The sequence below is a fragment of the Vicugna pacos genome, chromosome 10 (assembly GCF_048564905.1).
Source record: "Vicugna pacos chromosome 10, VicPac4, whole genome shotgun sequence".
Taxonomy (NCBI): Eukaryota; Metazoa; Chordata; class Mammalia; order Artiodactyla; family Camelidae; genus Vicugna; species Vicugna pacos.
The window spans coordinates 69,815,348-69,843,124 of record NC_132996.1 but is presented as its reverse complement, the minus strand read 5'-3'; the positions used below and the strand labels follow the sequence as shown (position 1 = coordinate 69,843,124).

Genomic DNA, 27,777 nt, shown 5'->3' with positions numbered 1-27,777 from the left:
TGTCTTAAGAGGGTCTTTAGACTTGTAAGGGCCTTTGATATCATCTAGTCTAACAATCTCATGTTAAATATATGAAAAGGGAAGATCAGATGATTTATGTGACTTGCTTCGGAAAAATCATTAAGGAATTTGGTAGCAGGACTAAAATTAAACCCAGGTCTCAATTGTACCCTGGAGTCCTTTCCACCATACTAAGCTGCTTCTCTTATGAGCCTCAGTCCATGCAAGCACAAGCTGGGGAACAGCCCTAGGCATTCTCACCTTTGACCTCCTTGTGGAAGCCTCATTAGTTTCAGTCTCTTCTACATTCTCATTCCAGGGACTTAATGGATGGAACAGTGGGACACCAGAGAACACCAGCTCCTCAAATACAAGAGTGGCAAGCCAGAGCCCAGGAAAGCAGTGCTTCTCTCCTAAAGAATATATGCATGATGGAAGAAGATAGGAGAGCCATGGAAGGAAGGTAGCAGGAAGAATCCCACAGATGACAATGGTTTGTTCAACAAATAGTTGGTACCAGTCAATGAGAGCTCTTATCAGGGTTGTAAGCTGTCTCATTTCTCTTATGACTCAGTGGGAGCAGGGCTACACCAAACAGCATGGGAATGCCTGGAGAGTAAAGTCCCAAGGAAAAACACTGGCCCACAAGAAAAAAAGAACACAGAAATGCATCAGGAGCACCCAAAGGAAGGCTTGTGAACCTTTCCCCAGACATTTATAAGCTCCACTTCTGGCTACTTCCTTCAAAGTTGAGGAGAGCACTAAGAAACACTTAAATGTATGTCTCAGGCTTTATAGGATTAAAATACATAAGCCAACTCTCACTCATACCCAGTGGTTTTCTAACTATACTACGTTTAAAAATCAGAGTTAACCCTTGCCCAGGAAGCTGTACATTTCCAAATACTACAGGTGATTCTGATGCACGTATTTCATGGACCACAAAACACTGAAACCACTGCTTTACCTCTAACAGAGAGAACCTTTCTGATAACAGGTTTTTACTTAATTGTTAGATAAATGCCAAAAGCTCCCCCTTGTTTGGCTGAACAAAGACAATTTCTCCCTTTCCAGAGGTTGATGTGGCAATCACACAAAGTAAATCATACCAATGCACTCCCACACCTCCTCATGTGCTATTTGAGATGTTGCATCAAGGCCAAGTAAGACTGATAACTATTCTTGATTCCACCTGGACAAGCAGTAGGGTGGTGAACAGTTTTCAAGCCCTAGAAGCTTTAAAAAATTACTGATATCTAGGCCCTACCTCAGTCCAAGTCTGAATCTCTTGGGATGAGGTTTGGGCATTTTTTAGAAGCTCCCAGGTAATGTATTGTGCAGCTGAGGTTGAAAATTATCCATCTAAGGTCATATACTCTGTAGAGACCAAGAGGAAGTGTCTGCTGATTTTTGGCCAACCAAATCTGGGAATGTTATCATCTAAGTGATGCTTGAAGATATAGATCTTTTCCATAGAGCATAAAATTTGTTTAAGTTATTTAAGCAAGGTTTTTCATTGAACTGTTATTCTACAGAAATACATCTAATTCAGATTTGTGCACCATGTAACATCTCCCCTCTTTATTCTCTTAACATTTAAGTACACCCAAGCAGGCAGCCCCTTCTCCTATACCTACCCCAGAGTTCCATTTGCTGGACTGGAAATCTGCTGTGGAAATCCACAAAGAGAAAAAGCAGCAGAGTTTGTCCCTGGGGGTCCATATTCTGAGACTGATCTCCTTCACTGGATTCCACCTGATAACTCACATCTGGAAGCACCAAATCTAGAGGACAAGGTATTACAGAGTATCCTAAGATAAGTAAAGTCCTCAAAATGCTAAGAGAATAAAGACCTACACCTCAAACAAGGAAGGACCTGAGATAGATCTAAATTCGAACATTTCCTTCTTCTCCTGAATGTTTCTCTACCCACATGATGGAAGCAAATAATAGTGACTCACTGGAAGAACATCAAAATAATACCTGGGTGTGTAAAATGCAAGCCGAAAAGCATTCCTTAGAATTTACTAGGAAGCATTATACAATAAATTCATTCATTCCTCATATAACTTTCCAAGTTAAGTATCTCTAGAAGGAGGCTAGTAAGACGTAGGTATCACTAGAAAGAGAAATGATAATGGTAACAGCTAACTTGAACTGAATGCTTACTCCGTGCCACATACCATATTAAATTCTTGGCATGTACTGTTTCAACATTTAGGCTTCACAACACTATGGTATGGGACCTAGTCTTACGCCTTTTTACAGATAAGAAAACAGTAATAGGTAGGTTAAATATATTGCCCAACATGAGACAGTAACTGGTGGAAATGTCTTATACTAATTCCAAAGTCTGTGCTTTTCACCACAATGCTATAGGATATTTGTATTTCCAAGTAATGTGAGTCTTACAGTCACTTTCTAGCACCTTGATCTTTTAGAATACAATCACAATAGTCCTAAATTCCATCCAGATCCATAGGGAGAAGTACTTCCATGTGGATCCTGGTTCTGTCCTTTATAGAGTAATGAGCGAGGGCGATGAGGGGACGTTTTCTATATTATTCATTTCCAAAATTAACTGAACAAGTCCAGGTACTACAAGGTACTAAAAGTTGGCAAAAATGAAGGAAACCAACAAAGCATGAAAATAAAATTAAAAAAAATGGAACAGAAGTTATGGAGAGCCCTAGAGATTAAAAAGTCCTGGTGGCATGACATCTCATCTGTTAAGACCAAATATTCTTTTTTTTCCCCCAAAGACATCAATGGTTTAATGAAGAGGAGGATCTTACACATCTGAAGCAAGGTCCTGGAGCAACACCCCACTGTCTGTGGCACACAGCAGACAGGACGTGGTTGCCAAAATCTGGAGACTATTTTTGATAGACATTCCCAAAACATAATTATTCCTATAGAGTTTACCTAAAGGCTCTTATCTCATTTACATTTACTTAAAGTTTCATCATATCAAGTTATGTCCCTTGCTGACAAATCTGCAACAGATACAATCTATTTGGTCTCTAATAAACCTAGGTACAACAGAAGTATTATACTTAACATTGATGACTCTAAAGACATGTCTATATTAATCAAACCAACAAGCTTAAGCTACCTTCAATACCAGATATTGATTCAGTACTGAACATTTCCCAGATCATGTGAACCTGAAATTCATTTTGGAGTTTCTTTTATATTTCTGAGAATTTATATGAGCATTTAATTTTTTTAAAGCCAATTAAACAGAGCTCATCCACAAACCAATCTTGGCAATGAGAGACACTGCATATTTATAAGGTACACATAGACATACAAATTTCTGTTTGGACACAGAAATCTCACAATCTTCCTGCTTGAGTTTAAAAGGCCTCCTTTTTTTCCCCATTCACTCTCAGGGATCAGGTGATTAAAGTTCTTGAGAGCCCAGGTTGATTATTTACATCTCAAAGGCAAGAGAAGAGAAATACCAATTCCTTCCAGAAAGCTAACTTCCTTTTAGGGCATATGCAAAAACAAGTTTTAGAATATCAAAAGAGTCGCATCTTGGACATTTTCAGGGATTTTTTTTTTTTTTTTTTAGTTTCTAAATAGCCAATTCAGTTTTAAACAAATAACAGTAATAGACAATAATACTTTTCATTCACTCACATTCACTTGCCTCGCATTCAGAGGAACGTGAATCACTGTTCGAGTTACTAAGGACCCCCTTATGAGGGTCAAAACCAGGAAGGGAGAAAAGGATTTGGACTCAGACATTTACACACACACCCAAGATAAAAGCCAAACCAACTCAAAAAGGCTCACTTTGATACAAAAGCAGAGCCATTTTAGGGGCCATTGTTCTCAAGAGGTGCAGTAGGTACATCCCCTTTGTTGGGCCAGGCAGCATTGCAGGTGGGCATTACCCAAGAGAGCAGGGAAAGAAAGCACTTTGCCTTCATTGATGGCCCCATATAAGTGCTGCCAGGGGTCTGGGTGGCTGGTCACAGAGGCCATCTGCAATGTCCTGGCCAGTTAAACAGAACGTCTTCCCTGATGCCTGGGCACCTAACCTTCGCCGCCACTGTTAGCTCAGTGTCTGTGACCTTTCTTAATATAAAAAGTAACGGCCAGCCCATAGTTTTGTGGCCACCACCGCCTTATTAAGACCGAACATTCTTTCTTCACAAAACTACTTACCTACAGGAACCCAAGGACACCCTCCTTTCATTCTACCCTCTGGAATAACTACCTACACCAGAAAAACGAGCCTTATCATGAGGCCTGCTTCCTAGATGAAGAGTCTGTCTTTCCCTGGAGATACTTCCCTATGCCAGGAGGCTTTAGTCTTCTCATACCAGCCACAGCTCTAGAGTACCTCTTCCCCAGTGGTGATCTTCCTCAGGATCCAACTGACTAGACTATCTTCTAAATTTCAAAGGATTCTAGCTAACAACAGTCAAGCCCAAGACTGTAAACCTCCTAGACAACAGCTCATGGTTGCATATTCCTATTTCTCAGTTTTATTTGTTGGTCCAATTATTAAGCATCCAACTTTCAGCATGATTTACCCAAAACTAATGTGGTCAGGCTCTATAGGAATAGTACTGCCAGCATCCTAGGTTTATTATTATATAGTTTGCCCTCGTGCTTTGCTTTTATGTAGTATTACAATTCTAAGTAATTTTATATGGATTTTCTCATTTCATTAAGAAGCATTTATCTTCCACAATGGTTCAAAGGTGTCATTGCTCCTTTACTAACCTTTCTAAAACCCCAGAGTTGACGGATTAAGGTACAACAGAAACCCTGTGAACAAATCTTTAGAAGATGAAGGCCCACTGACTACTTCAAGAGGACCAGGAATAGAGGAGGCAGTAGAACTGACAGAAGCAGCATCAACATGTAATGGCCAAATGGTTAGGCTCTGATGGAACTTTGCCTGTTGATACCTGTTTGACTCACTTCACGTGGACTCTCAAACTTAGTCTCCCACCTGTATCCCTCAACCTAAGCCCTCAGATCACTGGGTCCTATTCTTAAGTACCCCTGCTATTTATATTTCCTTGCATTTCTCTAATATTCTCCAAATTTCTTTATTCCTATGCAAACAAAGAGAGATATATTTACCTCCATCTAAATTGAGGTCCAAATTGGGCACCACACACAAGTGATATTTCTTCCAGTCAATGAAATAAGAGGTATCTTTGAAGATAGCAGCAGTTGGCTGCTCCTGGCTTGGCAATATCAGAGGCAGACCTAAAGGTCCATATAGAAATATGTACAGTTGTTAAAGAAAACTGCAAAATTTTAGTTTTTTATGACTATGTATTCATTTGTATAAAACAAACAGAACACTGACCTGGTTCACACTCTCAGAAATAAACTAGTATGCAAGGCGATTATATATTAAGCCTTTTCCACATGGGGGATAGGTGTGAGGCACTCGAGATAGATCCACTAGACTCCGCAAGAGTTTATTCTGGGTTTAATGAGTGTGAGCTACAAGTATAGTACTGGGACAATTTGTTTATTTATTGATTCTACTCACTCTATTATAGGTTTGAATGGTGCCACAGGCTAAACACTATATTAAGTTCTGGGTATACAAAGATGAATATACAGATTTAATACCTACTTTCAAGTTATCATATTTATACTATGGGAGACAGATACACATAAAAACCAGTAAGCTGTAATACGATGTGATACATGTTAGAATAAAAGTATATCAAAGGAATATTTTCCAGTAACATCTGAGTATATTCAGATTGAGAAGGAAATGCTTCACCTTCTCCAATCTGTTCTCTAACCAAGACTAAGGAAGGTAGGCACCTAAAGTGGTTTCCTTCTCTTGACTTCCCATTCCCACTTTCACCTTCCCTTTAACCCAAGATTTCTCAACCTTGGCATTTTGACACTCTGGGCCAGACAACTCTTTATTGTGGGGCCTGTCCTGTGCATTGTAGGATGTTTAGCAGCATCCCTGGCTTCTACCCACTAGATGCCAGAATCCCCTCGCCTTCCAGTCATAAGAATCAAAATGTCTCCAGACTTTGCCAAATGTCCTCTGACAGCAAAATGACCCAGTTAAGAACCACTGCTTAAACTTTTCTGTCCCCTGAACCAAGGCTAATGAGATCAGAATATACATGTTCCTTTATCTTTCTTTGTTTTCATCCTCTTTTTAATACAAGGATTAATAAACACAAGGCATTAAGTGTGAAGATTAAAATCCTTACCCAGTAGACACTGGGACGGAAAGCCACAAAAGAACAAAGGGAGGCAGTGCCTATAAATGAAGTCTCCATCACAAATCCAAGAAGGCAGTAACATGTAAGCTAAGGCCAACATATTCACTGTTAAGAGCCAGGGGAGTTGTAAGGTGCTGCAAACTCAGCATAAGAGTGGAGTATCTGAAGAGTCAAAACATGTGAATGTCTTTTAATTGGGTGGTTTAAACTATTTAGATTTAATATGAATACTGTTATGGTTGGGTTTAAATCTATCATCTTGTTACCTGTTTTCCATTTGTTCCTTGTATTCTATTTCTTTTTTCTTCTTTTCTATTTTTGGATTCTATTTTGGATTGGGTATTTTTTATAATTCCATTTTATCCCTACTTTTGACTTGCTTACAATATCATTATTCTGTCAGCCATCCATGGAAATCTTTTTTAACAGTTTTATTGAGACTTAATTTACATATCATACAATTTCCCATTTAAAGTATACTGGTTTTAGTATATTCAAAAAGTCATCCAACTGTCACCATCATCAATTTTAGGGCATTTTAATCACCCCAAATAGAATCATTCCCCACCTATTTTCTGTCTCTATAGATTTGCCTATTCTGGATATAGAATTCTTGACATCAACTTTAGCCCTATTCTCTCCCTACTTCAGCAATGAATTGGTTACCTCATTATGCTGATTCCTTCCAGTGATAAGTCTCTCCTTTCCATGCTCACCACACTTTTAAACTCACGCATTCATTATCTCTTGCCCAGTTCACTTACCTATTTACTGAATGATTACTGCCTTCTCTCTTCCACCCATCCTGCACAGTGCTGCTAGAGATTCCTAAAACATTCAATGGTTTCCCATTATACAGAGAATAAAGTCCACAATCCTTAGTGTGGCACTCAAGATCCACCATGTTCAACTAGAAACTACTTTTCCAGCCTCACCTCTCTCTCATGCATCATTCATAATATGAAAAGAGTGTGGCATATGCGTCATATCTTACAGTTTTCAGTTTCTTGGAAGAATTCTCAAGCTTAACTTTCATATTGGATTTTTGTCTTTATATAGATCATACTGGCTTCTAGACACAGAGTTTATATGCTACAAGCTTTTATGGAATTGAAATATAAAAATTCATTTTCAAAGACAATGGATTTGAACATTTTGATGGACTCTGTCATCAAAAGGATATGGAAATTGAAGAAATCCTATTCAGCTGGTTGGAAAAGACCTTTGGGCAAGGACACAGAGCAGCAGCTGGAGTCAGTATCAGCTCTCCCAACAAGCCCATTCCTGCCACATCATCAGGGATGAATAGTACTACTGGATGTCCCAGCACAGGATGGATTCTGCTGCAGAGTAATTCAGTTGTACCAAATTTAGGTGCACTGTCAAAAAAACAGGTAAGACAAATTTAGCTTTTTTCCCTCTTCAGAAATTGTTTTAAAGAGAATTCAAAATTCTTTTTATAACCTCTAGCATATGCATAACCATATAATGTACCATATAAATTTTGTTGGAATAAGTAACTTGTGTCCCACTCAGGAAATCACAAGCAATGGAAAAAGGAGACAAATTAGCATTTCAGGAATTATAGCATGACTCCTGCTTTTGCTGCCAGTAATGGCAGTTTTATAGTCTCAAAAGTATATTTCTTCCATTAAAATTACTCTATGGTTCTAAGCAGAAGTTTCCAAGATCATTCAGATCAGCATGGTGAGGGTGACGGTCGGGGCTCCCTGAATCACAAACAGCCTAAAACCGGTCTCATGATAGTTAGATGTCTGCTCTTATACATGCTACACCTTCCCCTGAAGAAGTCTGAGTTACTATTTGACAGGAGTAATGAGGGAAAAATGGGATATTTTCTCTCCTAGAAAGAATCTAGTGAAATTTCATATTTGCTTACTTTCCAACAGCTCTCTTCTAAACAGAAAAGAAATATTAATGAACCTTTCCCCCTCTCTCTAAACTAATCAGATCACCCAGGGAAATATGTCTGCAAACATTGGCTTAGAGGCTTAAACTCTTTCAGTAAATCTATGATAGCGTAGCTGTCTACCTGCAGGGAATGTATGATGCTAGAAGATTACTGAAGAAAATAAGGGGGGGGGGTTGTTTCCTACAGATATTAAAGTATAAAATATATTAGAATCTGAGATGTAATTTTGGGCAAGAGTAAGAAAACAGACTGAAAAACCACAGGTAGTCTCTTCAAGCCTTTAAGATCCTGTGACTACCAACGTTGATTCAGGGCATAAAAATGAAGGCAGAAACTACTGAAAAAAGAATAAATTAGTTGGACTTAAACACAAGTTAGGCTTTTTCTTGCTATAATTCATGTTCACTTTGGATTCTGTGGTAGTTGGGTAGCACAGGAAGGCAAGGCACACAGTTCTACTTCATTTATTTTTTCACCTTCTCCATGGATTTTTTTTTTTTTTTGTAGTCTGGAGAAGGTGGAGGTGGGAAGAGAGATGATTTCCAAACCTATGCAAAATGCTAACACACAAACAATAATAAAAAAGATTCCCTTCGTGTTCATAGTATCTCTCTAGCCAAGAGTTCTAGTAACCTTTTAAAATCATTCCTCTCTTGGCATGTCTAAATGGGATTGGAATTAGCAGCGTTTGTTTTGTTTCATTTACAGAAGAAATTAAGACATGGAGAGGAGAAGGAACATGTCCTCAGGTCAATTAGAATATATGCAAGGAGTATCTGTTTTTAATACAGATAGCTTAAAATTTTTACTTTCACTTTTCTTACAAAGAATCTTATACCTGGCACTAAGAATTGACAAGTGAGACCATTTTCAACTTCTGCCCACATTCATACTCATAATAGGAGAGTAAAACATGGAGAGGGACAACAATGCTTCCCCCTTCACCTCACATAATGCTGATAGTTTACGACAAGAGCAATTCCATTCGACAGGTTCAAAGTAGGTTCGTTCTCTGCCCTGCAAAGCAAAGAAAAGCTAGCCATATCTCAAAGATTCTAAAACCAGTCTCAGAGGGGAGAGGGCATAGCTCAGTGGTAAAGTGCATGCTTAGCATGTATAAGGTCCTGGGTTCAATCCCCAGTGCCTTCATTTAAAACCAACCAACCAACCAACCTAATTACCTGCTCCCTCCTCCAAACAAGAGTCTAAAAACAAAAAACCAATCTCTGCCTGATACAAATTTTGGCCCATGAGTACCAACCCCAGAGATTACTAGAATATAGTAACCAATTAACCAAGGAGAAAATGGCAATTTTTAAGTTTACTCATTCTAGTAAAAGGGAAAGATATGAAAGGTTTAGATTAATTTATCTACTCATTAAAAACTAATACAGAATAAGAAAATGTGGAGGTGTCTCAGAAAATTAGTTTCAAAGCGACTTTGAGTCAAGAAATCAAACTGTGAACCTACTGAAAATAGGCTAATAATGACTGAGGAAAAACTGTACAGCCATTGCATAAACTTAAACCATGGATTAAGGACTTACTCAAAGATCTCCATGGAGAAGATTCCATTCACCTTTACACTGAAATTAAATCTAATCTGCAAAATAAATGGGGTGTGAGATTTAACAGAATAGGGATTAAAAACTTTCATATCAATTCCTAAAGGAGAAGGTATTTTTTATATCACCCTTTTTTCATTGCACTTTCCCCAAACAGTTAACACTTGTCTGTGTTCAATTCTGCATCTGAAATATACTGAGTGCTACACTACAATTCCAAGTAGTCACAAATTATCAGGAGATACTACCGTTTTGTCCTCTGCTGTTCTCCTAATGTATCTCTTCTCCTCCTTAAACAAACTACCAGTTTCTCTCTCTGTTCTTTCCATTGTTTTCATACGTGGAATAGTCTGTGCTTTTTAGTTTGCTTTTTCTTCCCCTATATCCACCTGTCTCAAGTCCTCTCTCCCATTTACTTCGCTGTTCTAATTATTTTCTACCGTCAACCTGTATTTTTCTTTCTATATAATATAAAAGGTAATAAGGGACTCTAAAGCCAGGCTGCCTCATTTCAAATCCTAGCTCTGGAAAGTTATTTACCATCTGTACCATGGTTTCCTCGGCTATAAAATGGGGATGATGGTGATAAAATCTACTTCACAAGGCATGTTGGGAGGGTTGAATGAGTGAGTATGTGGAGAGCACTTAGAACAGTGACTGGCAAACAATAAGTACTGAATCCTGTTTAAAACAGAAAAAGGAGACTTTAAAGAAAAAGGGGGGAAGTTATATAGCATACTTAATTGTGAGTAACTTTATGAACGTATCTACCTATAGATAATAGTAAAAATTTGGGGGAGGGTATAGCTCAGTGGTAGAGTGCATGCTTAGCATGGACAAGATCCTGGGTTCAATCCCCAGTACCTCCATTAAAAAAAACATAGATAAAAATAAACCTAATTGCCCCGCCCCCAAAAAAGCACACACACACACAAAATCTTAAAAAAAAATTTTTTTAGCTCCCCAGAGTTCAAAGTACTTTATCGAATTTTCCTTACTGGCTCTTTCAGTCACTTTAGAAAAGGAGATACTCAGCAAGGTTTATTATCCAGGTTTAAAAGAAAAATGAAGCACAGAGGAGGGAAACAAGGTATCCAAAGTGATACAATAAAACAGTAAGGTAGTGAAAATAAGAACCCAAAAGAATGTTTTCTCTATATCCAAGGGTTCTCAACTATGTCACATGACCAACATCAGGCCTGCCTTAAGGATACAGAAACCAAATCAATTCAGTATTAAAACTTGTAAATGTCATTAAAAGAAAGAGAACCAATCAGATCCTTCCATGTCCTACAGAGTAGAGGTCTCTTAAAAACATATGACTTAAGTAAGAGAATCATTGTGCAAAAGAACATCTTACCTTAGGGAGCACTATGATGATTTTGTGTAAAAAATTCTTTATAATCAGACAATCTGTCATCAAAGTTTTGGGCTTTTCATCAACCTGTAACAATATAACAGAAACATCCACCACACATGCACAAACCCAAGAGCACAGATGAATTAAATTATGGTATTTCTTCTTATAAAAGTTAATTACATCTCGGAAAGTTTTTCAGACATCCAAGGGGAAAAATCTTTGTCTGAGAACTGGACATAAAAGAGAATCTGACAGCCATCACTTCTTGGGTTAAAGTACCTATTTCATGGAACTTCAGGAGACATATACAAACATCAGAGTAAAACGCACAATCTCAAAACCACCGTTTGGAATAAATTTAAAAGGAATTTAGATTGGAGCTGAGAAGAGTAACCCTACCTTAACCCTACCATCCTAATGTGGGTCAATTTGCATTAAGAGTCTGAGTGGAGTTAAAGGAGTAGACACTAAAAGGAACCTATTTTTAAATCTTAACCTGTTCATCTAAAATTTTGTTTTTAAAGAAAAGCTGTAAAGCAGAAAGCTCAGAAGACCTGTGTTCTAATACTGGCTCTGTAAAAATTACTTAAGTAACCATGAAAAAAAATCACTTAATTGCTCTGGACTTTATTTCCTAACCTCCAAAGCAGGGATAAAACTTTTCCTCTCTACCTCACGAAACTATTTTAAGAACCAAATAATAATCTGAAAATATATATTATACATGATAACAATAATAGATACCACTTGATGAATGCCTAGTATGTGGCAAGCAATGTGTAGGTGCGGTACATACATTACCCCAATCCTGGAGGCAGGTATTACTATCTCCTCTTTATAGATTAAAAAAAAAATGAGGCTCAGAGAAGTTAAGCAACTTGCCTAAGGTCACTCAGATGTTCAGTGACAGAGCCAGAATTTGACCCTACATCTATCTAACACCAACTATCCAAGCTCTTTCCAATATACCCTTATATTTCTCTACAAATCTAAGATTTATCACTTAATGAGGTCCTTCTCCATTCCAGGAATCATGCTAAAATATTTTACTTATATCACTTCATTTATCCCTCACAAAAACCGTATTAGATACATATAACCTACATTTTATGGGGAAAAAAATGAGTCTCAAAGAGATTAAACAACTTTGCCAAGGTCTGGCTGATACGGCTCCAAAGCTTTAGTGTTAATCATTTTCCTGTTCTGATTCACTATATTTAATATAGTGTCCCTAAAACCAAAGTTAGAAGGAGTCTCCTAAAAAAATGGGTAAGTCCAGGAGAATGAGAAGAAGAAACAGAGTCAGAAATCAGTAAGTTCTTATTAGTAGCTCAGAGAATACAGAGCCATGTATTAGGCGTATATTAAGGGAGAAAAATGGTCCCAGATCTCAAAATCTCTTCACACAATACAAAAGAAACATGTAAATTATCTAATAAATATAGTATTATAATACATTTTAGAAGTACATTGAAAAAGAGATCAAGAACTGTGCAGTGGGTGGGGATAATTAGAAAAACTATTACAAAAACACTTACATTCCTTTGATAACTATGTAAGTTTAAAAAGCTAAAGGTCTAAATCGTTCTTAGAAACAATGAACAGCTCATCCATGGAAATTTAAAAAAATATGTGCAGTATAGTGTATGTATTTATTTACATACAATATATTGTATATGTGCAAACTGTAACGATTCTATCTAATAAAACTGAAAAATGAAAAAAAAGAAATAAACCTTTGTTTTCCTAAAAAGAATATTTGAAAGTATTAGAAAAATGGATGGGGAACGTTAGAAAATTCTGGAAACAAATCTAGGATTAGTCATACATGCAAATAGCAGCAATTAAATAGTAACTGCAGCACATATACCATAGTCATATTTTTCTTTAACAATTTTTTATTATAAAATGTTCAAATAACAGAAAAGCAATGGTCTCTTAAAAGCATTCTCTATACTTAACACTTCCAAAACAACTTCCTGGAACAGTTTCAAACTTCTGTAACCTTAAGTGATTACAGGGTGTATCATAGAAAGGGCTTAATTATATCCAGCAGTAAGGCAACCAAATAAGTGAAGGTTCCTTGAACAGCTACTGGAGAGGGTTTACAATTAACAATGATGGGGGCTACCATTTACTGAACACCTGCTACATGCCAAGCGGTTTATACACATGTAGGAAATACCCCATTTATTGATAAGGATAATAAGACTACATAAGCTAATTAATTTGTCCAAGGTCACACATAGCTAATTAAGTGGCAGAACTGGGATTCAAACCTAGATCTTACGAACTCCAAAGCCCACATTTCACTGTGCATTGCTCCCTCTCCAAGAATGTTCATTTTCTGTACATCTAGCTATATGAATCAGATATTATGTTATCTGTCATTTTTTATGAAGCCTGACAGACAATGCTTACGCATGACTACTGAATATGTATATGCAGTTATTCACTGATAAAGCACTTAATGTGGCTTATTATGTATTTGGGCCTACAGAGAAAAAGAAAAAACAATCTCTGAATTTGAGAGTTTACACTTAAGTAGAAGAGAAAGACAAATAAATAATTTATATGACAATGTGAAAAACATTATGACTTAAATATATGAAAGATGCTAAAGAAATACACAAGAAGGATTGGCCCCTAATCCAGGGTGGGAAGATAAAGTGACAAAATATCAGGTCAACAGAGGATAGTTGACACAGAGCAAATAGCTCCTTTGAAGATCTACTCATAAAATAAAAAATGAGAATTTTTTTAAAAGGAAGGCATCATTTGCTCCAGGGCAGGAAAAGCATTTTGAGCCTTTTAAGTAAATTTCAAAACACTCTTGAGTTAAAAATATTGTTACTATAATAACCTTGGCTTTTTAAAGCCAAGTAAAAGAGGGTTTTAAAATAGTCCCATTGCTTTAAAATGTACTATTAGCTCAACAATGTTTTTTGTAAGTAAGTATGTTAGTTTACATTTTGGGTTCTTCAGTAAATTTTAGGTAAGATTCTCTCTTACCCTTCAGAGTGATGATTTCCTAGAACAAAGAAAATCTCTCTCTGTGAGTCCAGGGATAGGAACAACTTTTATTTATAACAATGGGCTTCAAAGTTTCAAATGTAGCATTATTTTGGGAAACCACATTAACAGAACATCCTTTCTTTGCATATTTCCTTAATTAACAAATAATATTCTTTCTGTTGGGTAAAACTGCAATAGACTTTGAAACGAAAAAAAAATCTACTCATAAATTACTGAGACATACACACACGTACTACACAGTCTTTTACAGCCTTTTACAGTTGGGTGTTAGAAACCCAATATCCCAGGACTGACATACCTACAGAAGCAGTTAATTTACTTACGTGTTGTTAGGAAAAAATAAATGCTGCCAGCCCTGGGCAGCGGGAGCCATTATTGAATCATGTTTCAGCCTTTACCTTTAAATACAAGCCTAATTATATGATAGAAATTGGGAGCTGTCTTATATTTTCAAACATGAACTTATGTGGTTACGGGCTCTACATGACTTTCTAAGAGAAAGTCAGTGTCTCTATCTCTGTCTCTTTACTTAGATAAGTATATAGATAGTAGGTAATAGAGAAATACAGAGATAGATAGGTATAAATACATAGATATGTTTGTATGTATATATGTGTATCTCTACCCATTTTATCATTTCGTATCATGGCAACAATAAATATAAAAATGGATTAAAAAAATGGATAAAGCTGCCAAGAAGGTCTTGTTTTTGGAAGGACACATTAACCAGCCTAATGGACCCCAAGATGCAGGACTGACTGAACATAAACATAAAACCCAGCATCTCTCTTGAAGCTTTCCTCAGTCCTCCCTGGAATCAGCTCTCCTCACATGCCCAAAGCAGTGGATCATTTATTACAGCTTTTTCATGGATGTCTCCATTCATTAGCCTTTACTATAAATCTCCCTACTTGATCCTCCTCCCCAGTTGAGGTATATGTATATGATGAAATCTTTCACAACCTCCCCTTCTTCTCTTCTCATTCTCTTCATTCAAATATCTTTTAAATAGCTTCACAGTACCACAGACAGTGAGATGTAATAGAACAAATGCTCTCAGGAAATCCTTGTTCTACTGCTCTTTTATCTCTCCTCACCCATCACCAACTGATTACTGGGCACTAAGCTCACGGTTTTCCTCTGTGCCCTAGGTCCTACCATCATCTTGGCTGACTTCCACATCCAAGTAGCTGACAAGTCTAAGTAACAACTTGGTCTCACATTTCTCTGACCTCAACTCCAATGACCTTGACCTCCACTCATTTCCAGCCACCTATTTCCATGGCCACAGCTTGGAACTGTACCGTCCTGGAAACCTTAAACTGAAATGTTCCACTCCTATGTGAAAAGATGCACACCAAGATGTTAATAGTGGCTATCTTAATTAGTCAAATTATCCGTGCTCTAAATGCACACTTTAATTTTCCTGAGGGAAACACTGCTTTTGCAATAAGAAAAAAAAAACAAAACAAAAAAGAGAGAGAAATGTTATCACTCTGAAGACAATTTTCTATTCTTTCAAGTCTCTGAACCCCATATACCCAGAAAATCAGCTTTTCGGTTTAAGACTCTAGACTTTGACCCCTTCCCATTGGATTAGGTCCCTTTCTCTATGCTACCACAGCATTCAGTGCTTTCCTCTATCATGATATATTTTACACTGTATTTGTTTACTTGTCAGTTTTTTCCAAGTTCCTTGGGAATCAAGCAATATGTCTTGGGACTCTGTCTAGCACAGTGAGGCCAACCTGAACAAATACAGGTTTCTGAATAAATGAGTGAATGAATGAACACTGAGACAGCACTGATCAACATGAGTAAGACTTTGGTTCAAATTCTAATTCTGTCACTTAACTTTGGCATGACCTTGGGAAAGTCAGCCAAATTTTTGAATCTGTTTTCTTGTATCTGTAAAATGGTGTGATGAACCCTGTCCTATCTACTTCATGGAGTTGTCAGGAGGCTTAAACAGCATATATTAATGTTAGGTATAACAATTACTATTGTTTGTTCAAACTAGCTAAAACATATGATCTCCTTTTCTAGAACTGCTTTCCTTGGTTCACTGGAATCAGCTTTTTTATTGCTACTTGACATTAATAGTTTTAGAGCTGACTAACCATTAATTGCTCTAGACTGTTCACCCTTAGTTCCCCTAACGAAGATAAGGCACGGACAGGGATATCTGTTGTCCTGATATCATACTCATTTCCTTTTAGAAGGAGCATATAATTCTGACATGGAGAGAGGCCTCCCAAGTGTTTTTTGGGAGAATGTTTAAAGTACTCTAATTCTTTGTCTCCACCAGCCAAAAGGAAAGATGGGGATCGGAGAACTGTTAAGGGGAATGGAGAACTCAATTGTTGCTCTCATAAAGCTGGGCTACAAATAAATCAATAAATATCTTTAAATCAACCTAATAAAAATGTACCCAAATAGGATCTGCACTGGGAATCCATTTTTATTTCCTTTTTCAGGAGGTCCAAATTCAAATAATGGGTTGTTTCAGTGGTTCTCAAATTTACTTGCATGTTAGGAATCATCTAGGATTTTAAAAATATTCCAAAGCCCATGCCACACCTTTTATGGACTGAATTGTGCCCCCCAAAATTCATTTGTTGCAGCCCTAGCCCCTGATGTGACTATATTTGGAGACAGGGCCTTACGGATGTCATTAAGGTTAAATTAGGATATAAGGGTGGGGCCCTAATCTCACAGGACTGGTGTCCTCACAAGAAGAGGAAGAGATACCAGAAAGCTCTCACTCCACAGATGCAGAGGAAAGGCCATGTGAGCAGAGTGACAAGGTACCCTGATCTTGGACTTCCAGCCTGCAGAAGTATGAGAAAATAAGTTTCTGTTGTTTAAGCCACCAAATCTGTGGTATTTTTTTTTGATGGGGGGGAGGGAGGTAATTAGGGGATTGAACCCGGGACCTTGTGCATGCTACCACTTAAGGTATATCTTCCCCCACAAATCTGTGGTATTTTTTAATGGCAGCCCAAGAAGACTAATCCAAAACCCCAGACCAATTAAATCATAATCTCTTGGAGTCAGACACAAATATCAGTAGTTTGAAAGCTGCCAGGTGATTTAAAATCTGCACAGGGAAGTTTGGGAACCAATGCCTTATTTCATTTCAACGTGGAACTATAATGGACCTAGGCTTTTCCTTTCTGTTATTCTATTTGTACAAAAATAAGAATCAAAACATCATTAATTTATAGAACAACAGCAAAACCTGCCTCAAAAATCATCTGGAAGGGTGTTACCCCTGATGTGTCCTGAGAATAGCTGGCTTCCTCTGAAGTCCAATTCAGCTTTGCAGAGAATCCATGCAGTATAGATTGTATTTCTGCATGAGAAGAAATGGCGACAAAATAGAACAAGCAATTTGGATAAGAATCAGAGTTTCTGGAATTGTTTATTAAAATAATGAGCCAAGAAGGCTTTTCCCTGATGAAAAGATTATCTGCAAAATTTAAAATATAACTGGAAACAGCTATGCATCAGCAAATTGCTTGAACATTTAGAATTACTCTATGGAGTTAAGACATTTAATCTCATATTTTCAATTTTACACAAACTGAAAATTTGCTAAATCAATTTGTATTTTCAGTTAATTTCCACAAGGTCATATCCAGTGCCAGAAATCTTCAGAGCTGATAGCTCTAACTGATATTCTTATATTTTTTAATAAATCAATTCATTATTTAATAACACAAATCCAGTAAGCGAGCTAATTAAGAACTGAAATCAGAAAAATTCAAGAATGACCCTCTCAGGCATTTTCCTAATATAGTATGTTCTTTTTTTAAAATTTTTTTTATTGAGTTATAGTCATTTTACAATGTTTTATCAAATCCCAGTATAGAGCACAATTTTTCAGTTACACATGAACATACATATATTCATTGTCACATTTTTTTTCGCTGTGAGCTGCCACAAGATTTTGTATATATTTCCCTATGCTATATACTGTATAATCTTATTTACATATTCTGCATATGCCTGTCAATATCTTCAAATTTTGAACTCCCAGTCTATCCCTTCCCACCCCTCCCCCAGCATGTTTGTTCCTTAAGAGGCAATCTTTAACAAAGAAGAACAAACTCTTGCTAATTTAATTTGTATTTTAGCCACTTGGTATATCTACATATGTTGACTCAGAACTCTTTCCACAAAGCCTCAGTGAATCCTGGATCATCATCAACAAAGAGAATCTCAAAGTATGCACCATCCTTCTTTCTTTCTGTACCGTGGCACTAAAATTACAAAGGTGAAAAACCCAAATCTCCCATTTTGTAAAATGCCATCCCTTAGTCTTCCTCTACAGTAATATTATAATGGAGAACTAAATATGAATAAAGATATATATCTCAGTCTCTGCAAGTTCTACTTTATAAATGAGGTTGACAATGTTGATATTATATAAGAATTCAACTCTAAAAATAACAATAAAATACATCCTAAGATAATAGCATAACTTTCTTCTAAAGAATTCATACCATATATCTAATAAAGCTTAAACCATCCCAAAAAGTATGGAATTTACCAAGATCAGGTTCTAGCTATCAATCGTAATGGGCAATATTTTTCTTGCCATTAGTTTGTTTTTAAACTATAATTCAGTCACGAAGCCTGAGATAATATGGGAGCAAGATTATGCTACACTGAAGTTTAGAGAGCTTAGCACTAAACCAGGATGACTTGCATCAGTCTTCAGTTTTACTAATGACTAACTTTCTGACCAAGGACGACCCTTTTTCCTGTGATTCAATTACTTTTCTGTGAAATAAGAAACAACTGTTCCAGAATCCTACTTCTCTTTAAAGTAGTAATGCCTGCGGAATGGGGAAAACATGTAGATACATGAGAAAAAGGCTTGTGAATAATTTTGAATTCTCTAGAACTCTTACTAACAATTTAAAATAAAATGAGTAGTTATTTGGGGGTAATCAATTTCAATAAACTCACTCCATACATCAAAAAAAAAAAAATCCAGATGGACTGACTAGAGTTAAACGTGAAAAGGTAAAACAACAGAACTAAAGAAAAAGCTGCCTATTTCTAGATAAGTCAAGCATATGGTGAAGTTTCATCTTCTCATTCAAACACATAAAATGATAAAGCAAGTATTTTAAAATCTTAACAAAACATAGTCATGGTAAGAAAAAAGAAAAGAGAAATCTTTATAGACCAGAAATGGAAAAGTATTCTTCCCTAATCTTCAGAAACGAAAAAGAGAGAGAATCCACAATGGTAAGTAAAGACCAAAGATGCACTGTATCTGGGACATGGAATGGAAAAAAACATGGCGCTACTATCGTAACATCAACAGGTGTAAGAACAAAAAACACAGAGGCCACATATAGGAGGTCTAGGCAAGGGACCAAAACATGGACAAAAGCTAAAGGTATGCCACCTACCTATGTGAGGGTTGGTTAAAGCCAAGTGATGCTAGTAGCAGCATCAGTAATGCAGGGTAAGGGCGTTAGACCCATGTGATGTAAGTGCAGATGAGGCTCAGAACTATATATTCTATTACGATGCAAGAGTTGTTTTTTTTTTTTACCTTGCCACTCAAGCAAAGTTTTTAATCCAAGATATATGCTCTGTAGATTACAGCCCAACAACCCAGAGAACCTCCTACTGGAAGGCTCTCAATACAGGATGTGTTCAGGACAAAAGGATCATGAACAATTAGCTGTTAACTAAAAATTACCAACCAAAAAAGATCAATACCATGAAAACTATGACACCAACAAAACATATACCTGAGGAAACAGTTAATAAAACAATCTGAAAGGGACTTTAAAATTAAGTGCTCTATATATTATACCCTCAAATATAAAAAGAAAATACATGCCATCAATTAAACAGAAAGTAACAGCAAAAAACCTTATTTGAAATCTTGGAAATTAAAGATACAGCGTTTGAAATGAAAACCCTATGGATGGTAGATTAGATACTATTAAAGAGCACATTTAAAAGAAAAGGTGGTCCTTGAATGTTCATAGAAGCATGATTCATAATAGGAAAAAGTGGAAACAACCCAAATGTCCAACAAATGATGAATAGATTAACAAAATGTGGAATATTATTCATCCATAGAAAGAAATGAAGTACTGTTATGTTACATGCTACATACAAACATGGATGAATCCTGAAAACATTATACTTATACTTAGTGAAAAAAGCCAAACACAAAAGACCACATATTGTGTGATTCCATTAAGCTGAGGTGATAGGGAATAGAGCTCAGGGTTGTGAAAGTACCTGGAATCTGCAAAGTAGGGCACTGGAGAGGAGGGAGCTGTGCAGAAGTGAGTACCAAAAGTCTGTGTGGAAGTTCCTCATGAGCCCTTGGCCAAGGGCAGGGCTATGTACGCACAGGTGAGACTATGGAAGATTTCCAGGTGAGGCTATGGAAGATTTTAGTGGTGAAGCAATCCTGGGAAAATGCTGACCTTCAGACCCAACCAAAATGGAGGGAACTTGATAAAACTGATGGTGTCCAGATGAGATGGCTAAAAGGTAATGCTTTAGTAGTAAAAACCAAATTCTAGAAGAAGGTCTGCTCCTGATCCACTGTAAAAAAAAGCCTAAAACCAAGCCTCAACAAGATTCATAGAGAAGATACAGTTTGGAGGTCAAGTTAGAGGGGTTTGGAAAATGACTTGGCTTTCTACAGATCCATCCTTTAAAATGTATAAAAAAAACAAGCCTGCACAAATTTAAGGTGATTAGTCTGCTAGAACTGCTTGCTAGAACAAAAATCAACTCTTCAGAGGTAGAAAAGAATATAAAATATGATCACATTATCCAATAGAAAATACATAATAGACATGCAAAGAAAAAGAAAAATATAACTCATACAAAAAAGCACTAAATAAAAATCAAGCCTGTCACAGATGTTACATTTAGCAAAGACATTTTTTTTTACATTTAGCAAAGACTTTAAAGCATATATAAGAAATATGTTCAAAGGCTTAAAAGGTAATTTAAATGAAATGAACTGATAGGGCATATCAGCAGAGAAATATGCCGTTAAAAACAAAAGAACCAAATGGAAATTCTATAACTGAAAAGTTCAGTAACTAAACTTAGAATTCACTAGATAGGTTTAATGGTAGATGACAGTATAATAATATTGAGATGACTGAAAAGTCAGTGAAATCATTGAAGGCAAAGAACAAAAATTATCCAATCTGGAAAGCAGAGAAAAACAGGTTGAAGAAAAATAAATAGAATTTTAGAGACTTGCAGGATAATACCAACTAGTCAAAAATATGTGTAATGAGAGTCCCAGAAGGAGACAAAAGTGAGAATTGGACAGCAAAAACATGAAATCAAACAAAATTTTCTAAAATTTGATGAAAAATGGTAAGATGTGAAAAACTCAGCAAACCTCAGTACAGGATAAATACAAAGCAAATTACACTTAGGTACATAATAGTCAAAGTGACTTTAAAAATGACAAGAAGAATACTTTGAAAGAAGCTAGAGGAAAAGCACATATTACACATAGAGAAACCATAACATGAGTTACAGCTGACTTCTGAGAAACAATGGAGGCCAGAGGACAATGAAATGACATCTTTAAAATGCTGAAAGGAAAAAACTGTCAAGCTAGAATTTCAATTCCAGTGAAATATCCTTTTAAAATGAGGGTAAGATAAAGACATTTTTAGATAAACAAAAGATGAAATAATCTGTCACTAGAAGACCTGCACTACAAGAAATGCTAAGGATGTTCTTTAGGCTAAAGATGGAAACCCAGATAAATAGGAAGAAATGAAGAGAATCAGAAATAATGAATAAGTGAATAAATATAAAAGACTATTTTTTATTCTTGCATTTTCCTTAACATACAAGTAAAAGATTAAAGCAAAAATAATAACATTATAAGGCAGGAATTGTAAAAGTTGAAAATATTCAAAATAGTATTGAATTATAGCCCCCCAAAATAAAAATCCACAAGTTCATCCTCTTATAAATAAATGAATTAATAAATTAAAGGTGAAGAAGGGACAGCTTTTCCTTACAGATATTCCAATAAATATGTAGAAGGAATGAGGACATATTAAATCACAATAACACTATAGTAACAATCACTGCAGGTAGATCTATCAATGAATGCTAAGTCAGTAGATGAAAGTTTAAGAAGAAACAGGATATTTGTATAGCCTCATTGTATTTCCTCCAAATATCTAAAAATTACAAAGAGTAACTCTGCTTGGAAAAATATGGCAGATAACATCTTAATCAAGTGATAAAAGTTAATATTACCAACAATAAGACATATCAACATCATCAGTTCCCTGATACGATGCATTGAAAAGGACACATCATCTCTGTGGTATTCTTTCTGACAATGTATAACCTCAACTTAACAAAAGAAAACATCAAACAAGCTCAAATTGAAGGACATTCTACAAAATGTCTGACAAGTATACTTCAAAAATGTTAAGGTAATGAAAGAAAAAGGAAGACGGAGGAACAATCACATATGAAAAGCAATTAATAAGACATGACAATTAAATGCAAAGTGAGATCCTGGAATGGATTCAGGAATTGAAAAAAGAACATTAGTGGAAAAACTGATAAAATCTTGAGTCTGTAGTTTAGTTAATATTTTACCAATGTTAATTTCTTAGTTTTGGTAATCATACTGCAGTTATTTAAAATATTAATTGTAGGGAAAGCTGGGTGAAGGTTATATAGGACCTCTCTGCACTGTTTTTGCAGCTCTTCTGTAAGTCTGAAAGTATTTTTAAATTAAAAATGTAAATACTCTGCAAAAGGATGAAACTAGACCACTATCCTACACCATACACAAAAATTAACTCGAGATAGATTAAGGGCTTGACTGTAAGACCTGAAACCATAAAACTTCTAGAAGAAAATATAGATGGTAACCTCCATGACATTGGTCTTGGCAATGATTTTTTAAATTTGACACCAAAAGCAAAGGCAACAAAAGTAAAAATAAATAAGTGGAACCTACATCAAACTAAAAAGCTTCTTTACAATAAAGGAAACTATCAACAAAATGAAAATACAACCTATTAAGAAAAAATTTGCGAATCACATATCTGAAAAGGAGTTAATATCCAAAACCCCACAAAGAACCAATACAACTCAACAGCCTAACAACAACAACAACACAAAAAACAAACCCAAACAGTCTAACTTTAAAATGGGCAGAGGATCTGAATAGACATTTTTTCAAAGACATACAGATGACCATCAGGTACATGAAAAGATGCTCAACATCACTAATCATAAGGGAATGCAAATCAAAACTAAATGAGATATCACCTCACACCTGTTAAAATGGCTATTATAAAAAATACACAAAATGACAAGTATTGGTGAATATGTGGAGAAAAGGAAACACTTGTACACTACTGGTGGAAATTGGTACAACCACTATAGAAAACAGTATGGAGGTTCCTCAAAAATTAAAAATAGAACTACCATATGATCCAGCAAATCCATTTCTGGGTATTTACCTGAAGAAAACAAAAACACTATTTTGATAAGATATATATACCCCAACTGTTTATTGTGGCATTACTTACAATAGCCAAGTCATGGAAACAACCTTAGTGTCCACCAACAGACAAATGGATAAATAAAATGTGGTATGTATATATCCACAATGGAATATTATTTAGTCTTAAAAAAGAATGGAATCTTGCCTTTTGTGACAATATGGATGGACCTTGAGGGCATTATGCTAAGTGAAGTTAGTCAGAGAGAGAAAGACAAATACCATATGATCTCACTTATATGTGAAATCTAAAAACAAACAAAAAAAGAGCTTATAGACACAGAGAACAGATTGTTGGTTGCCAGAGGTGGGGTCTGGGGGGATGTGGGGTGAAATAGCTGAAGGAGGTCAAAAGGTACAAACTTCCAGTTATAAAATAAGTAAGTCACAGGAATGCATAGGAATATACTGTATAGCACAGGAACTGCAGTTACTGTATTGCATATTTAAAAGTTGCTAAAAGAATAGATCTCAAAAGTTTCCAACAAGAAAAAAATTTGTAATATATGATGACAGATGTTAACCAGACATTGTGGTGATCATTTTGCAATATATACAAATAGTGAATCACTATCTTGTTTACCTGAAACTAATAGAATGTTATATGTCAATTATACCTCAACCTTTAAAAAATTCAGACTTAACCTATGTAGAAGCTGCATTTATGAAGATTGTCAATTACCAAGTATGCTAAGGAGGGGATTCTTTGGACCAGAGCTGATCATAAGTAGTTTAATCTATTTCCAATAAATATACAGAAGGTAAAGGAAGAAAACTTTAAAAAAATGTAAATACTCAAAATTAAAATACTGCATGCACACACACACACACACAAAAACCCTAAGAAAACAATTGCCTCCAATGACATAGAGGTTTACTCTACAAAGGATAGATTTTTGTATCAATTAGAAAAATACTAAGATCCTAAAGGGGAAAAGAAGCAAAGAATGTGAACAAACATCCAACAAAGAAATAAACAAATCAATAAACATAAGACAGACATTTCACTTGTATGAAAAATGTAAATGAAAATGAGATACAATAATTCTAGTTTTATTCTAAGTAGAAGTAGAAATATACACAAACACCACTAAGATAATTTGAAAAGAGGTATGCCAAAGTATTAAGTATGGTTGTCTCTAAGATTATAATATTATAAATATTTTCACCTTTTGACTTATTTTAACTTTTTTATAATAACTGAAATTGCTTTTAACGTTTTTTAAGTGTTTTAAATATCTAAAAAAATGAAATACAATATCCTGCCTATCAAGTTAACAAACCCTTCTGGAGTCAGAGGTGCTTGAGGTCACTGTCCAAGTCTCCTTTAATTAGTAGTACACAATACTGGTGAGAGGGGGATCAGACAGGTGTTTGTATGCACTGATGGCGAAAATGTAAGTTGCAATAACTTTATGCAAAACAATTTAATAATTTCATCAAAGTAATATTTACAATACCACAAAACTGGGAATCACCAAATGTCTTAAAAGAGGGGAAAGCTTTATAAATTATTATAATCTTCCAATGGAATTGTATACATTTTTGTCACTTATTATTATGTAATTTCAAACTTACAGAAAAGGTGCAAGAATAGTACCAGGAACGCCCATACACCCTTTACCCAGATTTAGAAATTGTATATTTTGACACATTTGCTTTATCCTCTTTCTGCTTCTCTGTGTGTGTATGGATGCATATTTTTTCTTGAACTAGTTGAGAATAAGTTGGAGGTATTGTGTTCCTTTACCCCTAAGTAATTCAGTTATTATTTTATAAGAGAAAGGTCTCTTACGTAACCTCAGTATAATTATCAAAATAGGAAATTTTGTATAAATATAGAATCATCATCTAATCCACAGTCCATATTCACATTTCAGCAACTATCCTAATAATGCTATAAAGCTATAAGCTTTTTTTTTTTCCAGAAACTCCACAAAAGTGATGTGTCCTTCTCAGCACTTATCAGGAAGGATGTATCAGTTTGTTCTAATAATGGTGATGTTAACTTTGATCTTTTGGTTAACATCTCCTATAGATTTCTTTACTGAAAAGTTAGTATTTTCCCCTTGTAACTAATAAATATTTTCAAAGTACCTCTCCACAAATTATGTATATATTCTTTTCCTCATCAAAGTTGCACTCATTAGTTTTTGCACCCATTGATGATTTCCTAAGGGATAAAGGGATTTCCTTTATCCCTTCTACATTTATTAGTTGGCATTCTACCTGTAAAGAAATGCTTTACTTTCTCCCTTATTTATTTCTATCAGTATGGAGTCATGTGTTCTTATTTTATTCACTGAGTTATAATCTCTTACTATCATTATTTACCCTATATTATTGTCCTATATTTGGTCAATGAAAGTCCCTGCAAGCTGGCTCCATTGTCCATCCACATAATCGTTGAGGAATTTCAAGGATGTTCTAGGCTCATCTTGTATTTTCCCTACCCCCCAACCCTGGAGTCAGTGTTTTCTCCAAGGAGTTCTAGTTCTTTTTAGTGGAGAAGGGTGTTTGGAAACCAAGATTTGAGAGCTAAGCAATTGCTATCAGGATATCATTATTTCTAGGCTCTGTCAACAGATAAAAGCTAGGATACATACATGTCTATTTCCATATTTATCTATCATATACAATACATATATATACACAATTGGAACCATGAGTTCCAATTCTACAGTGCATTTTAGTCTGCCCCCTTTCCATACTTGCAACTTCCTTATCCAACAGTGAAAAATCAGGTTCCCTGTAACCTCAAAATATTTACTCAATTTATCAAGCTAGAATACAGAAAGTAGTCTCAGAATTGTTAAACCATATCTCTGCAAAAGAAACCTACTAACTAGATTTCAATATTTGTTTACAGTTCTTTTACTTAGGTAAAGCTTACTTACAATATAATGCACAAATCTTAAGCGTAGAGTTTGCAGTTTTGACAAATGTATATATCCAGGTAACTTATGCTCCATCAAGATTCAGAACATTTCCATCATCCCAGAAAATACCTAATTGCTTTTTTTCCTGATGACCACTTCTCAGAGGCAATCACTTAAATTTTTTTTCACTAGTTTAAATGTTCTTGAACTTTGTATGAATGAAATCATATACAGTGATTCTTCTGTGTCCATTTTCTTTCTCAGCATAATGTCTGTGAGATGAATTCATGTTGCTGCATGTATCATGCAGGCATATTTCATTTTATTGTTTCACTTTACTGCACTTTGCAGACACTATTTTTTGAATTGAAGGTTGGTGGCAACCCCACGTGGAGTAAGTCTATTGGTGCCATTTTTCCAACAGCATTTGCTTATTTCACGTCTGTGTCACATTTTGGTAATTTTCATAATATTTCAAATTTTTCATTACTATTATGTTTGTTATGGTGTTCTGCGATCAGTGATCTTTGATGTTACTATTGCAAAAAAGTTATGACTCGCTTAAAGCTCAGATGATGGTCAGCATTTTTTAATAATATTTTCAAATTATGTTTATTTTTTAGACGTAGTGCTATTGCACATTTAATAGACTATGTATAGTGTAAACATAATTTTTAAATATTTATTTTTTAACATTTTTAAATTGAGTTATAGTCATTTTACAATATTGTGTCATAAACATAACTTTTATATGCACTTGGAAAACAAAAACTTTGTGACTTGCTTTATTGTGATGTTCACTTTATCTGGGTGGTCTGAAACTGAATCTGCAAAATACCCAAGTATGCCTGTAACTTATTCCTTTTTATTTCTGATTAGCATTCCATTACATTAATACACTCATTTATTTATCCATTCTGTTGTTGGACATTTGGATTTTTCCAGCTCTTTGCTATTTTTAATAAAGCTGCTATGAACAGCTTTTGTAAATCTTGCTTTAGACACGTATTTTCATTTCTCTTCGGTAAATACCTAGAAATAGAATTGAAGGGTCATGGCATAGGTTTATGTTTCACTTCGTAAGAAACTGTCAAAACAGACAGTCTTCCAAAGTGGTTGTACCATTTTACACTCTCATGAGCATTATATCAGAGTTCTGATTGTTCTATATCCTTGCTAACTAACACCTGGTGTTCTTTAATTTTAGCTCTT

At 35.5% G+C, this 27,777-nt stretch overlaps 1 protein-coding gene across 14 annotated transcripts in view; it reads right to left on the bottom strand.

The window, feature by feature from the left end:
* TOP6BL (TOP6B like initiator of meiotic double strand breaks) overlaps positions 1 to 27,777 on the bottom strand; it is a 74,990-nt gene that overhangs the window by 15,136 nt on the left and 32,077 nt on the right. For 10 of the 14 annotated variants that reach the window (XM_072970381.1, XM_072970384.1, XM_072970385.1 and 7 more), the window contains 7 exons: positions 17,373 to 17,482; positions 11,092 to 11,175; positions 9,714 to 9,769; positions 9,112 to 9,183; positions 7,418 to 7,612; positions 5,110 to 5,261; positions 1,638 to 1,784 (listed from right to left, as the gene is read on the bottom strand). In XM_072970381.1, coding sequence (XP_072826482.1) covers positions 1,638 to 1,784; positions 5,110 to 5,261; positions 7,418 to 7,612; positions 9,112 to 9,183; positions 9,714 to 9,769; positions 11,092 to 11,175; positions 17,373 to 17,482 — 816 coding nt within the window. Of the gene's footprint in view, positions 1 to 1,637; positions 1,785 to 5,109; positions 5,262 to 7,417; positions 7,613 to 9,111; positions 9,184 to 9,713; positions 9,770 to 11,091; positions 11,176 to 17,372; positions 17,483 to 23,714; positions 23,730 to 27,777 lie in introns of those variants that run through there. The other 4 variants (XM_072970387.1, XM_072970382.1, XM_072970379.1 and 1 more) reach the window with 4 other exon arrangements.